Below are 16,941 nucleotides of genomic sequence, written 5' to 3' on the forward strand. Positions count from 1 at the left end.
ACAGACTTTTGTGCATCGTGTCTCTGCTCAGAGGCTTGCAAGACATCACCAAGGTCTGCAGGTTTGTCTCAGATCACCCGGCCTGTCATTCAAGGAGGGGCCTGTCACCCAATCACACTTACCTCCCCAAATTGACCAATCCGGCGCCACACAAAAGCAAGGTGGCTATAATATAGAAACAGAAGTGGAAGGCCCCATTCTGGCCCACAAGTAATTTACAAGGACACTTAGTCAGCAGAAACCTTTAACAATCACACTGATATCCTCCCCACTTTCTCCCCATCACACAGGATGGGTTCCAGAAGACCTCAGGCCATTCATGTTTTCTTCTTTCTAAACATTCAGTTGGGAGGGGGGCACTCAAATCAAGCCCCAACATCTCTGGGACACCTTTGCTGACTGTTGTAGTCCAAAGTGATCTCCCCCTTATCAAAATGCAAATCGCACTTAGAGCTTGTACTTCCAGTGCTTCAGCTTCAAAAGTATCAGTAAATAAATATTTATTGCGTGTACCAGAGAAACCAAGAAGCCTAACGACAGTTTCTAGTCATCAAGGATTGAAAAACTACTTAAAATGAGCACATGCAAATTAAATAATATTATTAAATAGGTGGTAAAATGAGGGCTATCAGAGTTCCTACTGAAATTCAGAAAGTAGAAAGACCCCTAGGTTGAGGTTGATGAGAAAGGGTTGGGTGGGGGCAGGGAGAATAACCCAGGCAAGGCCTTGGAGACGGAAGTGAACCTGATCCACTGGAGGGAAAAGAGTAGAGCAATTTGGTTAGAGGAGCAGAAAATAGAGTCAGAGGTGTCTCAAGCTAAGGACTCTGGACTCTACTAGACAATGGAGAGCCACTGAGATGTTTTAGTAGAAGTGCAACACAGTTTAAATCATATAATAATTTAGGGGGCACCTGGGTGGCTCAGTCAGCTGAGCATCCAACTTTGGCTCCAGTCATGTTATCAAGCCCCATGTCAGGCTCTGTGCTGACAGCTTAGAGCCTGGAGCCTGCTTTGGATTCTGTGTCTCCTTCTCCCTCTCTGCCCTTTCCCCACTTAACACTGTCTCTCTTTCTCTCTCTCAAAAATAAATAAACATTAAAAAAATAGGGACGCCTGGGTGGCTCAGTCAGTTAAATGTCCGACTTCGGCTCAGGTCATGATCTCATAGTTCGTGGGTTCAAGCCCCGCATCGGGCTCTTTGCTGAGAGCTAGCTCCGAGCCTGGAGGCTGTTTCAGATTCTGTATCTCCTTCTCTCTCCCTGACCCGCTCCTGCTCATGCTGTCTCTCTCTCAGAAATAAATAAAACATTAAAAAACTTATTAAAAACATAAAATAAATGATAAAATAGGAGCATTCATTTGGCAACCATGTTTGGAAGAGAGAGTTGGTGGAGGTGTAAATTTTGGGGTAAAATGAAAAAAGAACCATTATGAACTTGGGCAATTTGAGACACTGGTATGTTACATACATGGGATTATTATGATGACAAATTTGTGCTTCAGACAGGAGTTGGTAAACTCTTCCTGTAAAGGCCCAGATATGTTCTCTGTCACCACTTACCTGTGCCACTGAAGCACAAAAGCAATCACCGAGAACGTGAAACAGACGGATGTAGCTTTGTTCTGATGAAAGTTTATTTACAAACACACGGCTTTGAACCTGCGGTTTAGGAGAAAGCCCAGCACTGGAGATACAGGCTTTCTTATTTCTCACAACTGGAGTTCTTTCTCATGTCTTCATGTAATATGATAGTGTTCATGTCCATGTGATGAAGAATGATCCCAACTTGTAGTTGAGAAGAACTCAAATAATTTAAATGTCTCTTTATAAATTTATCAAAAGAACGTATCCATTAAAACTTTTAAAGATAGTTTTTAAAACAGATATTAACCATGTACATCATCAAGACTTCCTAAAGTCTGAAAATATAAACAAAATGAATATCTATTCAATGTTTACTTAATATTTATCAGAATTCTGTTATTTCATATAGGTCAATTTTATAATACACTGTTATTTTATTTCTATGTGCCAAATATGCATTGTTTTTGGTAGCACATTAAAGTATCTTGGATAAATGCATACATTTAGGGGTGCCTGGGTGGCTCAGTCAGTTAAGTGCTGACTTTGATCCAGGTCTCATGACTCATGGTCCATAAGTCTGAGCCCTGCGTTGGGCTCTGTGCTGACAGCTCGGAGCCTGCAGCCTGCTTAGATTCTGTGTCTCCCTCTCTCTCTGTCCCTCCCCTCCCCAGCCCCTGCTCACACTCTGCCTCTCTCTCAAAAAATAAACATTAAAAAAATTAAAAACAATAAATGTACACATTTAAAACTACATGGTTCAAAAGGAACATAATGTGGGGTGAAAAGCAGGGTTATCTGTAAAGCTGGCTTGCCGGCTTCCTCCACAGATGAAGTCTTCCTTAACAGAACGCACCAAATGCATGCATCAATATACATCCATAATCCCCTCACTCATGCCCAGGGATAACAAGTCAAGCCAGATAAATGACCCAGATATGGACATCTAGTGTACATGTGCATCTTCATTTCTCAGGAAGAAACTGAGGTTAACATATTAATAAGGTCGTGTTCTTTCATTAACTCCATCTGTCTGTCCTCTACTGATGACAGAGCAGAATCGTCAGCCATCTGGGTTGCAGAAAGCATTATGGCCAACAACCTATAAAGGATTAGGATAAAACAAGCATCTGTGCTTTGCAGGGGGAGATTTTTACCCTAGGAGCTCAAGTCCCGAATGACGAAACCTCACGTCATAGTAGATGGTAGCTGCTAAAACCTCCACTGAAAGGTGAGACATTAGAGCAATTAACAATAGTGTGTACTGAAAGTGCATGAGAATTAAAAAAAAAAAAATGTACATGAGGTTTAAAGTCAGGCTAGGGCTAACTAAGTTCAAATACAGACGCTGCCATTTCCTAGTTTGAGGATCTTAGAATTCTCTTAAGCCTCCGTTTCTGGATGAAACCTAGGGAAACAATAACACCAACACCCAGAGTGGCTATGAGGCTGGGGGCGGGGGGGGGGGTGCGAGCGGTGGGGGGGGTGCGAACGGGGGTGGGAAACAACTTATGCAGAGAGAGCGCAGCAGAGGGCAGGCATTCAGGAAGTGCATCTGCCTCCCCTAGTGGGTGCTTCAAGACAAGAGGACTGGGAATTAGGATCCCAGGTGCCTTCACCTTGGTTCTCGACTAGAAAAATTGGGAAGCTTGCAAAAAAGATATTGATGCTCTGGGCCCACCATAAATCAGTTGAAACAGAATCTCTAGATGCAGAGCCTAGATATCTTTATAGGTGCTGAACTAATAAAGGCAATCCAGGAAATGGAAATCTTTATCCCTGTTCAGTTAAACTGGAAAAGGCAAGGCATGGTGGATGAAATTAGCATCTACAATAGGCCACTTTTCCGGCCTGTCTTGTCAGTGAGCTATTGAGGAAGACTCAGGGAACACCAAAGGCAAGTCCTGGGTGTTTATTGCTGAGTAGGACTTCACCTGACAGATGGCAGAGGCTGGCAGGAGAGGGTAGGTAACTGAAAGGGGGCTAACCTATGAGGAGGCAGAACAGGAAAATAAACAGCAGACATGATGGGTTTTCCCCAGATAAACAGACTACTGAGGAGGAGAGCAACCTCCTTCTCTGTCTCCAGATAGAGATGGGGCCATGATCTGAAGACATTCACCAATATGATCATCCATCTGCTCCAAAGTCCACCCTGAAATTGGAATCTGGCCCTCCCTGTGTTCCTGGGAGCCATCCAAGGCAGAAGTCTCTTTATAAAATCAAGAATGATAGTTTAGAGGCACTTCCTCAATCAGTGACAAGTGAAATAATTTGCTACCTAGGATTTGCGTAAGTGGGGACAGGACGAAGGACCAGGTAACAGAGGCTTGGCCATAGAGGAACATCTGTATAAGCTGAGAGACAGATCCACAGGGACTTATTATATTACTCTTTCTCATTCTGTCTGTATTTGTAAATATTCAGACCTCAAAAATTTTCAAAAGTGCTTTGGTTAAAAAATAGAAGAACTGGGGTGCCTGGGTGGCTCAGTCAGTTAAGTGTCCGACTTGGGCTCAGGTCATAATCTCACAGTTGATGGGTTCAAGCCCCACATAAGGCTCTGTGTGACAGCTCAGAGCCCGGGGCCTGCTTCAGATTCTGTGTCTCCCTCTCTCTCTCTGCTCTTCCCCTGCTCATGCTCTGTCTCTCTCTGCCTCTCAAAAATAAATAAACATTAAAAAAAATAAACATACATAAAAAAAGAACTAAAAAGATGAATGCAAATATGACAGAATGTTAACAACTGTCAAGTTCTAAGTGATGGGAATATGGATTGCTTATGTTCTCTGTACATTTGAAAATGTTCCTAACAGTAAACAAAATTGTAAAAGCATTTTTAACAATTGTAAATTGTAATTGTAAAAGCAAAGACACAGAATTGGCTCAGGTTAAAGGGACTTTGAAATGTAGCCACAGACACCTAAGCCTGGTGTTTGCCAGTGATGCCCTCAGAAGATGAAAAGGCAATGAAAAAGTATACTAAAACAAGTTCAAATCTGAACTACTCAATTCTTAAGGAAAGGACAAAGAGGGAAGTAGAGAAAAGGACTCCAGCTGACAAAATAGTGAAGCACACTTACTGTACCTACAACATAAAGGATCTCCAATTCAGAGGGAAGCCAGTCAAATGGGAGGGGAGATACTTTATGTTAGCTCAGAGCCCAGTGATAATCAGAGAGAGGTCAGGCTAGAACCATGTAGACCCCTACAGCCTTAACACCTAGAGCAACAGAAGTATGAACCACAATCCCACGGAAGCCCAAAGCTTTTATGGTGTGGAGTTATAAAATAAACCAAGACAAAGCAGATAGCCTGCTTGTTACCCAGGTACATTAACCACCCTCTGACCCCAGCAGCTACGGAAAAAGCGCTGTTCCTTGATAGAATGCCAACTTCGGCATGGTCTCTATTCCTAGTGAGGCTCTTTTCCCATACCTGATGATGACACACTGGTTCTCTCTGTCAATGATCATGTTTCTGTACATATTATCTGCAAGAGCATAGATGTGTGGTGGGTTTTCATACTGCGCCTAGAGAAGCAAAAACAAAACAAAAACAAAACCACGGTCAGAGAGGGCAACACACTGCATCTCCTTCCTTGGTCGCAGAAATGACTTCACCACCGCACAGTTCCAATCTCAAGGGTTGCGCAACGCAAGAATTCCGAAGCTTGCCTAGGTCATGAGGAGCTACACTTAACAAAACAGAGGCGGGCTTGGGAACGGCTCTTCTGTCACCAAGCATGTGATTCAGCCTTCAGAAGTGAACCACATCTTCAGACGCTCCAGCTCCACACCCTTCCACCCACCATGCCTCTGCGGAAGACATTCCATTTCTAAATGCTTCTCAAGACATCTGGGCAACAGGTCTCAAGAGAGGCGTACTAAAAATCTGGCTCTGACTTTTACTAGGATTCTAAATCCCTACATGATTTTTTTTTCTAAGAGGTAAGTCAGAGATCCTGGCACCCCAGAAACTATCTCTAAGTGAGGAGAAAACCTAACATTTCTCATAGGAGGGCAAGAGGTATAGTCCTTTAAAGGGACAAACTGGTTTGACCAGTTTGTTTCATCTCAATAGACAGAAAAAAAATCCTACCACAGCAATATATTCACCTGGGTCCCTTGCTTTCCTGTCGTCGGCTAGCTTAGCTATGCAGAAATTCACCAATTAACTCATTGTGTCAGAACCACTTCGGCCCCATTTTCTTCAATTTCTTGTATTTAACACCGCTACCTCGAAAATTACTAAAAAGGAAAATACTTCATGTGGTATAAAGCGGAGGAAAGAATTTGCCTTACATTTAAGATGGTCCAACATCAAAGAGGGAGCATAGCAGATCCAGTGAGAAGACAGACTCTGTCTTACCCGTCACTGGGCCCATCTCTAAAGTGGGGATAATATTGTCCAATAGCAATAGATCTGAGTACTTCTCTGAGACTTCGTTTCTTTATCTGTGAAATGGGATTGCTCATCTGTGAAATGGGGTTGGACAGTGATACACAGTCAGCACCCAGGGCTGTTTTATTAATGTTGCAGCTACCACAGTACCTGGCATTCAGTAAATACCAATTTTACAACACTCTTACCATTCGCAGTTAAAAAATAAATACGCTCTTTAAAATTCTAGGGCACTTCTTTAAAGAGAAGTCTTTAAAAGATAAATGGTCTAAAAGGGACGCGTGTAGCAATGCTATTCCGAGAACTGGGAAGAAACAACATGAATGCAGAGCACTTGCACCCGCCCCGCCTTGGCCTTGGCCTTGGCCAGCTTTGAGAATGCCAAGACAGCTCCGTGCCTGCTGCCCCGGGGCCCTGCTGATCAGGGCGCCAGGGCAGGGCCCAGCCTCTGCTGACAGTGTTTCCCTTGTGCTGGGCTCCCATAAAGGCAGCATTATCAAAGGTCTTTCGCGTGGCAGCCTCCTTGGGCTCCGGCTACCAGTACCATTCATCTGGCAACAATGGGGTGGGCTCTTGCTCTGGGTAAATTGCCTTCCACTTCAACTGATGAATTTGTGTGGGCTCTCTTGTGTTTGTTTTCCAGAGGTCAGGATTAATGAACGCTCTCGCGCTTCTGCTGAGGAGGGAAGAAGGAAGAAGATGCAGAGAAGGAGAGGCCTGGGGAAGTGCTGAATCTCATAATGAAATAATTAGAATTAGAGTTTCTATTTTCATCACACACAACGAAAATGGCTACAGAGCTGGTTCTGAATAGGGACCAGAGTCACATTAAGAAAGAAGGAATGAAAAGATTCATTTTTCATGTTCCATTCATAGCCACAGCTTAACTAGAGTTCTGATTTGGAGAGACTGGTCCTCATCGTCCTATTTATTTTTTACCCATTACTGATTTTTTTAGTCCTTAGAATTTTGTGGCCTGTGTGGAAGGAGGAATTCCCCCATGCCATCTCCAACACACGCTGTAGGTCTCTGTATGTCCCACATCCTATTTGACTAGTTTTGGATACAATATTACTATATTAGATAGCCCTATGCTTTTTTGAGCTGCATTCTAAACAGCAGCACATCATTAAAAATCAAACAATGTCACCTACTTGAGCCTCCCCAATAAATAATTCATAATAAGAAAATGCAAATGTATTGCCAACTTCAAGAAAAACTACCCATACATCATAAAAGCCCCAAACACTACAGTAATTTATGTGGCATGTAACTTACCGCTCCTTGGTACATTTCAATTTCCTTTTCCCCAAAATACGGCATCTGCTTGAAAGGGTTGACTGAGATTAATACGGATCCTATATATGTCTGAATTTACATCCAGTTAAGGTCCAGCATTAATCTTCATAGCTACACATTTTTCAAATTAAGTAACCAGATGTTATCAAAAATTCATAAAGACTGTCCAAACAAAAAGCTCAAGTACCTGTTTTCTAAAAGATTACAAATAAAGACAAAAGGAATTACCAACTAGCTCAGGTTCTGTTCCTTTCCAGAAAGAGTAATGAGGTTAATTACCAGGGTGCTACTAAAAGAAATCATTATTTTAAATGAATCGAAGCACATCCTTTGATGACTGGGGACAGGTATGGCTAGGAAGGAAAACAAAACGAAACAGAAGTGACCTAGGAGAGAAAGGAACAAGTATCATTACTTTTCTCAAATAATATTTTTTCCTGGAACTTTCTTTTTTAATGTTTTCTTATTTATTTCTGAAAGAGAGAGAGAGAGAGAGCAAGTGCGTGAGCAGGGGAGGGTCAGAGAGAGAGGGAGACATAGAACCTGAAGCAGGCTCCAGGCTCTGAGCTAGCTGTCAGCACAGAGCCTGACGTGAGGCTCAAACCCACGAACAGTGAGATCATGACCTGAGCCGGAAGTCAGACACTTAACCAACTGAGCCACCCAGGCGACCCTCCTGGAACTTTCCTATCTCTTAGGTACACTGAAAATGTATTCACGTACTCATTTAACAAATAGAGAGATACACGATGAACTGAACAGTCCTACACCTTAGAAGCTAGCGGGACTGAGTTATATCTATAAGACATTATTTGGAGCAGAAAATTACAAGCCCACACAGACCAGGTTTAGAGGAAAAGGTATTATTTCTGCATGGGGAATCCAGGAAGGCCTTTCAGAAGAGAAAAGTGTTCACACTGACTCTTAACTGTTTTATACAACACACTACAATGTGCCCAAATACATGAAGTATCATTATAACATAAAAAATATTTCCATTTATTTATTCAATAATTGACTACAACAGGCACTGTTCTGGATACTGGGGATACAGAAATGAACAAAAGAGATAGAAGAGACCAAACTCTGTGCTCTCTTAGAGGAAAACAAAAAATTATTTAAAAAGGGAGACAGAGGAAAAAACAACAAATACCACCAAATACACAGACTCGGCGTGCATGGGTGGCTCAGTTGGTCATGGTTCATGGGTTTGAACCCTGCATCGGGGTCTGTGCTGACAGTCTGCTTTGGATTCTCTCTCTTCCTGTCTGCCCCTCTCCCTCACCTCAAAAATAAACACTGGAGCGCCTGGGTGGCTCAGTTAAGTGTCCAACCTCGGCTCAGGTCATGATCTCACGGTTTATGAGTTTGAGCCCCATGTCGGTCTCTGTGCTGACAGCTCAGAGCCTGGAGCCTGCTTCAGATTCTGTGTCTCCCTCTCTCTCAGTTCCTCCCCCACTTGTGCTCTGTTTCTCTCTCAAAAATAAACATTAAAAATAAATAAACACTAAAAAAATATACATACTCAAAATCATTTCTTTTAATCAAGGAATTTCAAAATGTTTGGAAATTTCCTAATTAAAGCTATAAAGCAATGACATTTCCTCCCCCAGGAGGATATTTCCATATTTATATGATAGGACCTGGGTGTCAAACAGAGCAGCACAGGGAATCCAGTCAGATTACCCAGTTCTACTCTGACCTTGGGCAGGTCTCATCTCTAAGCTGTGGCTAATGGGTGATAGTGTACAATAGCACCTACCTGATAGGCTTATTATGGAATTAAATAAACAGAATAGGGGCACCTGGGTAGCTCAGTCGGTTGAAAGTCTGACTTCAGCTCAGGTCATGATCTTGTGGTTCGTGAGTTGAAGCCCATCACAAGGCTCTGTGCTGACAGGGTAGAGCTCCCTTTGGATCTTCTCTCTCCCTCTTTCTCTGCCCCTCCCTTGCTCATGAGCTTTCTCTCTCAAAAAGAACTAAAACATTAAAACAACAAACAGTAGGGGCACCTGGGTTGGTAAAGCGTCTAACTTTGGCCTTGAGTTTGAGCCTTGCATGGGGCTCTGTGCTAAAATCTCAGAGCCTGGAACCTGCTTCCAATTCTGTGTCCCTCTCTCGCTCTCCTCCTCCCCTGCTCATGCTCTGTCTCTCTGTCTCTCTCTCTTAAGAATAAATAAAAAAGCATTTTAAAAAACTTAATAAAAAAAACCCAAACAGTATAGAAAGCTCAGCAATTTCCTTAATTCGTGTACCTTGAGATGCTTGAAAGCTTGAGAAGCAGCTTTGGTATTATTATTGAACACAAATGAGCCAAGTGTGGGATGGATCAGATAATATTTGAAAATGAATATTTACACATGAAGGTGGACATATGGAATGATTCTATTGCCATTTTGCTTCCCTTTTCACTGACCAGAAAGATCTTGAGGCTTGAAAGGGCTGATGGTCAAAGAGCAGCAGAGAAGACAGGCCTGTTGTAAAAGTACACCCAGATGCACCCAGGGCTACTCTAAGGGCAATTCACGGAAGTAAGAGCAAATGGGAATGAGAAGGTGAATCCTAACTGAAAATCACTACAGAATCATGGAAGAATGGCCAAGAGCAAATGTGGTTCCAAGTCCAAAGTCAGGCCAATGATAGGTTACTAGTGGATTACTTTTTTTTTTTTTGAGGCAAAATTGAGAACAGGCTGATGTATTATTAAAATTATCAAACCGTTAAGAAAGGCCCATGACGTTGCAGGCAAGAGCCAGTAAGTGATGGTAATGTGAACACTGACTGAACACACACACATTTACACTTACACGATTCTCATTAAACTCCTAACAACAACCCTATTACTCTTTCACTTCTATTTTACAATGAGGAAACTGAGGTATAGAGAAATTATAAACTTGCTCCAAGTCACAAGCCAGTAAGTGGCAGAGCTAGGATTCAAACCTGGGCAGTCTGGTTCTAGAGTCCACAGTCTTAATCAACAAGCTATAAAGTCTTTCTAATTAGCAAGTTTGGGGCGNTGCTTTAAAAGAGCAAACCCCTGGGACATAAAAGTACAATTATGTTATAGCTTATACCATTTTCAATTCCATACATGCATTATGTTTAGATAATCCCCAAACCATAAAAGTAAACACCCTTACATTTTGGTACAGTACACATGAATATAGAAAGCATGTAATAAGGGGCGCCTGGGTGGCTTAGTCGGTTAAGCGTCCGACTTTCGCCTAGGTCATGATCTCACGGTTCGTGGGTTCGGGCCCCGCGTCAGGCTCTGTGCTGACTGCCAGCTCAGAGCCTGGAGCCTGTTTCAGTCTGTGACTCCCTCTCTCTCTGACCCTCCCCTGCTCACGCTGTCTCTCTCCTAGAAATAAATAAAACATTAAAAAAAAAAATTTTAATTAGCAAGTTTGTTGCTATGTTAATATTGTTATTACTACTGGCAGCATTGCCAGATTTAGTAAATAAAACACAAACACCCAGTTAAATTTAAAGTTCAAATAAACAGTGAATAATTTGTTTTACATATATATTTTTTTCCCACTCCCACACTCGAAATTCTATAACCCTTAGTTGATTTTTTTTTTTTTTTTTTAGTATTATTTCCACATGGTAGGGACCGAATCAAAACTGAATGAATGTGGTTTGTCCCTCATTCTGAGTTTCATGTGAAACAAATATAGTCATTCTTTTTTTCCTTAAGTTTATTTATTTATTTGGGGTGGGGGGGAGAAGCAGAAAGAGAAGGAGGGGGAGAAAAACCCAAGCAGGCTCTGCACCACCAGTGCGAATCCCCACACGGAGCTCGAACTCACAAACCCACAAACTGTGAGACCATGACCTGAGCAGAAACCAAGAGTCAGACAGACGCTTAACCAACTGAGCTACCCAGGTGCCCTACAAATATAGTAATTATTATGGTAAGCCCAATTTTCAAGAAATACAACATTGCTACGGCCATCCTCATTTCAGAAGAGGGGACATCTAGGTCTACATTTAACTCAAGGTGAAAACAAACCTGGCCAAGTATGTATGATCTTTCCCTGGTGGAAGGTGAGCCTTTCCTTAGTTGTAAAGGGAATGCTGTGAATGCAGCCTGTCCTGGTCAAATCAGCACTACATACAAAGAAAGGGCAGCCTGAGGACATGAGCTAAAAATATCAGCTCCCCACAAACCCCTTGCTACCCACCAAGCCCTTGGCCATCTGATAAACATGTACTGGGCTGCCTGAGAGCTCCTATAGGAACCAATACTTTTTTTACTCTTAATAATCTGCTATGTGAAAAGACATCTTAGAAGGTCTTGATTTTCACTAAGTAGTATACATAAATTCTGGTAAGAAGACACAGGGGAAAAAAAACCTCTTTCAGCTCATTCTAGGCCAATCCTGAATCAATAACCCAGCAGAAGAGGAAAAACTCCCTCACTCTTTTAGCAGGGCTCTCAAGGTCAGTATTATTTGGGAGGAGTCCTGAAAAATAAAGTTTGGTCTGAGATGAATAACGCAGCTCGGGTCTGCGCTAAGTACCTTGCAGCTAGAAGAGAATGAATTTAATATTTGAAGAAAACAAACATATTTTAGTTACTTCAAGTGTGAATTTGACCTGATTTGTTTATCCAATGGCCTGCCCTGTTTTTCACCTGGTCTGCAGAGACCCCAGCTGCTTGTCTGAGATCACAGGTCTCCTACTGGGTGGGGCCCTTTCCCAGATACTCACTCCCACTCTCTACTACATAATTCAGGTGTGCCTTTGGAAAAAGCTGCTCAGGCAGAATTGGAACGCAACCTGTCTCTACCCACATAATCTTTGGCTGTGAAGGTGTGGCCTAAGGTTAATTTTCAAAATGTATGGAGATATGAGGCTATGATACTATACGTACACACATACCACCCAAACAAAAATAAAATAAACATCATCTTATCCAATAGAATGTACAAGACAGAAGAGACCCAACAGTTCTTTAATTGATTGGTTTCCAAATGCTTGTCGTGAATCCATGAGCTTTCATTCTTCTGCAGCAAGATGGACAGAAAGACAAAAACATGCCTTCAATTTTTCATGACGCTTAATTTATTCACTATATAGGATTGTTCTTTATTTGTAGATGATTTCCTTTCTACTTCTGGGCTGTTAAAATATTCTTTTTTTTTAAGACTTTATTTTTAAGTAATCTCTCCACCCAACGTGGAACTCAAACTCATGACCCTGAGACCAAGGATCACATGTTCTACTGGCTGAGCCAGCCAGGCGCCCCTTAAAATATTCTTTCTTTTATGAAATGTGATGATAGCATAGGTAATGGTCTCATAGGCAAAGCTGAATTTTAACGTAAAGAAAAAATCTTTTAGTAGTGAGTGAATTCGCAAAACCACCCAAACTGATCTAGTTGACTTCCCTGGATTAATCACTGAGGAGGACAGGGAGGTGAGGGGACTTGCCTGAAGCCACAAACATGAAGACAAGCCACATACATGGAGGAACTTGAGCCCCTGGCTCCAGCCACCAGACCAACATCCATGTCACCTCAGCACACTGTCACTGCAGCATGCGGCCCCCTCCATGTGAGCTGACGGCCAAGGGCCAAACCTCGGGACAACTGCACTGCCCTGGGCTCCGATTACTTGGGCGCAAAAGTCTCAACTAATCCAAGGGCTGAAAATGCCAAACACACTTGAGTGTGGTCTTTGAGTAGAAACAAGTTGGGAGAAAGTTGGACCAAATGAGCGGGGAGCGCTCTGTAAGGGAACTATTTTCATCAGCAAAGTGGCTATAGATGAGGTCTTGCCAAGCACGAGAGCGAATACTGCAGTGTTTTCCTCGTATATTTTAGAATGTAATTTTAAGAAGTGTGGCAACATTCAGGAAAAAAATGGACGGTAAATTAAACCTTCCTTGTCTTAGGATAAACAGCTGAAAATTACAGGGTTTTATTGGTAAACAGTGTTCGAGTTTTCTAAGTAGATATTTTTTTCCTAATGTAGAACAAAGAAATGTGCATTCAGCTTGAATGCATGAACAATTGATTGTTCCAAACGCTGACCTTCAATACAAAACAATGTGCTGGTATTAGATGTAGAAGAATTAAAGGAAGCAATTTTATAACTTAACATGAAATTGAATCTCTTCTTGCCTTAACTGTTAAGCTCAGGAGAGAGAGGGAAGAAATCCTCTTATTTAAAATAATGTTACTCTATCATAATAATATTCCCATAGCACTGAACTGATAAAGGATGCTTTTATCACTTAACAGAGGAAAAGATCTGTAGTTAAGACTCTTGGTACTACTTTATAAATATCCAAAAGAATCATCAAGCTTCCTCAAAACTGAAAGCAGCTCTGTGCTCTTGATGGAAAGCACACGGATGCTGAGTTTCTCATGTATTGAGTGGGTAGAGATTTCTAAAACACAAAGCCATTAATGGTCAACTAACTCATTTCCTTGGTAGAACACATGATTAGTCAGCCATTGATTCCAAGACATTAATTCAAAGGCTCCTAATCAGCCCCCTCTGTGTGAGTCATTTAAAAATTCTGCTGTCTGAATATAAAAAGCAAGTAACTTGACAGTCAACAGATTTTCAGTGAATACTTAATACAATGCACCATGCCAAGAATTATGCAGGAAACTAAGAAGTGTACGAGACAAGATGATGCCATTTCTATTAAAATTAACAAGAAAGCATATATCTATACTTATATGTTAGACATGCATATATATGTTAATATATATGTTAAGTTGAAAATTATACACCAAGAGGTTATGGGAAGATTGTAGTTGACATTCTCCTTTCTGGTTGACTGCATTTTATAAATCATGTTAAATGAGTGTATTGCTTTAATGAGTTTTTGTTTTAATTTTCTTTAAAGTTTTATTTATTTCCGAGAGAGACAGTGTGAGCAGGGGAGGGTCAGAGAGAGAGGGAGACACAGAATCTCAAACAGGCTCCAGGCTCTGAGCTAGCTGTCAGCACAGAGCCCGACGCGGGGCTCGAACCCATGCACCGTGAGATCATGACCTGAGCCAAAGTCGGGCGCCCAACCGACTGAGCCACCCAGGCGCCCCTTTGTTTTTGTTTTTAAGAAGATACATAAAACAAAATTCCCGTCGTCAAAGAGTTTCCGGTGTTTTAGGGGTAAACGATCTTTATAGGGTGAGTGAGGGTGAGTCTGTCCAGTCTGTTGAGGGACTGGATGCTGATAACCACTAACATCATTTTTTATCTTACTCAGCTTTTCAAAAAACTAAGTTTCTATGTAAATAACATAATAAGCTAAGCCCATGTACTAAGAACATGGAAAATAATTTGTTCAACTATATTCAGTGGAAATTCGCCTTTTATGGGCTTGTCAGTAAACCAATCCTCCATTTAAAACACTTTCTATGGTAAAATGCATTTGAATTTTCAATAAGTAACTTTAAAATTGAATTTTTGGAACATAACTCAGAAATACGGAAGGAATGTATATACTCATTATTCATTATGCGTTCATTATTTCATTTAGCACTGCAATAGGCTCATGTGAGAGATTTCATTATCACTCTCATTTTACTGGTGAGGAAATCAAGGCACACAGATCTCAAAACTTCCATGAGGTCACCAGGCCCATGCAGAGTAAGGTTCAAAGCCAGTCTAGAACCACATCCTGCACCCAACTCTTAATCTCCCGCCAGTTCCCTAGGGCCACGGGATTTACCCATAGAAGTAATTAAAATGTCACGATGATAAGCCCAGATTAAAGTGAGCACATTTCCATTTTCTAACCAAATAAAATGAAAACTTCCCACTGACTAAAACTGCTTCCATACAATTAAAGGAAACTCTGCACAGGTGTCTAATGGTCAGCAAATTTTTTTCTCTAAAGGGCCAGAAAGTAATTATTTTAGGTCATACGGTCCTGTTGCAACTGCTCGCCTCTGCCTTTGTAGCATTAACGCAGGCGCAGACAGTCAGTAAAAGAATGAGCGCAGCTACATTCCAATAAAACCTCTGTTACAAAACGGGCAGTGGGCAGATTTCATTTGCAGACAGTAGGCTGCCTCCTTGATCAAGATGCTATCACTAAGATCACTAACAATCCAAATATATCTGTTAATGCCTAAAAGCAGGGGTTTAGGTTTTAATGACCCAGAGATTTGATAAAATTTCCTATGGTAAACGAGAAATAGCCCAGTACTCGTCAGAGCCATCCAAGTGTCTTGGAATAGTTTTGTTAATTAGCATTGCTGGATAGAGACCTAGTGCATTGAACTCCCCACTCACCAACGAGGAGACAGGCAATCCTTGTGAAAGTATTGTCACATACATATGGGTGCTTTTACCTAATAGTTACATGAGTGGCATAAATTACAAACAGAAGCTACAGGTGTGAAATCTACACCTCCTCAAGCTTTGGGGGTTAAAATCGAAAAGGTATGCCACAGCAACAGCAAACACTCCACCGTCACTGGTCCTCTGTAATACCATGGCTGCAGAAGTCACCAAGTGCACCACACTTGAACCTTCTGGTGCCGTAATATAGATTTCCACAGATCTTTGCTTTCTACGACCAACTCTCCAATCGTTTCACTAAGAGATCTTTGTACAGTTGCACCAAACAACATTGGATCCTATAGGAACTTAGGCAAATATCACAGTTCTCTGTGTACAATGAAGTCAACACACACTTGAATCAAATTTCCATTCTGAAATTTTTAAAGCCCTGTTAAAAAATGGCATCTGGCAAGCTAAAATTGAAACATAAAGAACAACTCCAGAATATCAGGCATTTTCAATAGTTGATCTCCCTGTCTCATGTTTCCTTTAGTAAACGTAAGAATGAGAAAAACTAGCAAAATTGCATATTTTTTGCATGAGGCAATCTTTTTAAAACCTTTTAGGTCCGGACCTGTCTGCTTTGCAATCAGGGAGCTCTATCGACTGAGCTCCCTGAAGACCTGGACTTTCCCTGGGATCAGCAGAGGTTTCAGATGCCATGTGCATGGCTAAAGCATGTCAAAGGTACAGGGCCATCAACTGAAACAGATGAATACTGGCTGCATCTTGATTTTGTGAAATGCCGGGAAAATAATTTAGTGTCACCCTTGCCCTTCCCACAACCTCAACGAAGGGGCAGAAAAGAGCAAAACCACAGTCTGAAATGGTGAAAATGACTTGAGCCACTAGTGTCAGTTCAGAATTTCAGATGGATCTTCTCCTTTTCCTGCGGATATGGTCATCTTACTTAGAAAAGCCCAAAGAAGCTCATAAAGGATACAAAAATGTAGTCATCCATGTATCTCTTCTTCAGATTCTCCACGATGGCATTCTCGGTGATCTTGGAGAGCAGGACCATGTCATCCACGCCACTGTGCTTAACATTGTGGCTCTGCCAGTGGTACCGGTAGGCACCTTTGCTTCCCTGTAAACATAAAACACACAGTGCTTAGGATGTTTATTTTCTCCCAGTGTTAAAAAAAAAAAAAAAATCACTAAGTTCCCATATCTTCCCCATATCAAATGAAGCAGAATGAGCAGAACAAAGATTTTTTTATCAATAGATCTGGATTCAAATTCCAGCTTGGCCATCTACAAACTAAGAGACATGGGAAAAAGTTATCTAGGCTTACGGGGGCAAGGAAGCTTCTCTTTCCTCATTTTGAAAATGGAAAA

At 41.6% G+C, this 16,941-nt stretch overlaps 1 protein-coding gene across 1 annotated transcript in view; it reads right to left on the bottom strand.

Moving 5' to 3' along the window:
* MYO1E (myosin IE) overlaps positions 1-16,941 on the bottom strand; it is a 209,459-nt gene that overhangs the window by 103,739 nt on the left and 88,779 nt on the right. The window contains exons 2-4 of the mRNA XM_039230661.1: positions 16,547-16,690; positions 7,268-7,357; positions 5,024-5,118 (exon numbers count right to left, since the gene is read on the bottom strand). Coding sequence (XP_039086592.1) covers positions 5,024-5,118; positions 7,268-7,357; positions 16,547-16,690 — 329 coding nt within the window. The remainder of the gene's footprint in view (positions 1-5,023; positions 5,119-7,267; positions 7,358-16,546; positions 16,691-16,941) is intronic.

Source organism: Hyaena hyaena, unplaced genomic scaffold (genome assembly GCF_003009895.1).
Source record: "Hyaena hyaena isolate Hyena2069 unplaced genomic scaffold, ASM300989v1 scaffold_49, whole genome shotgun sequence".
NCBI classification, from domain to species: Eukaryota; Metazoa; Chordata; class Mammalia; order Carnivora; family Hyaenidae; genus Hyaena; species Hyaena hyaena.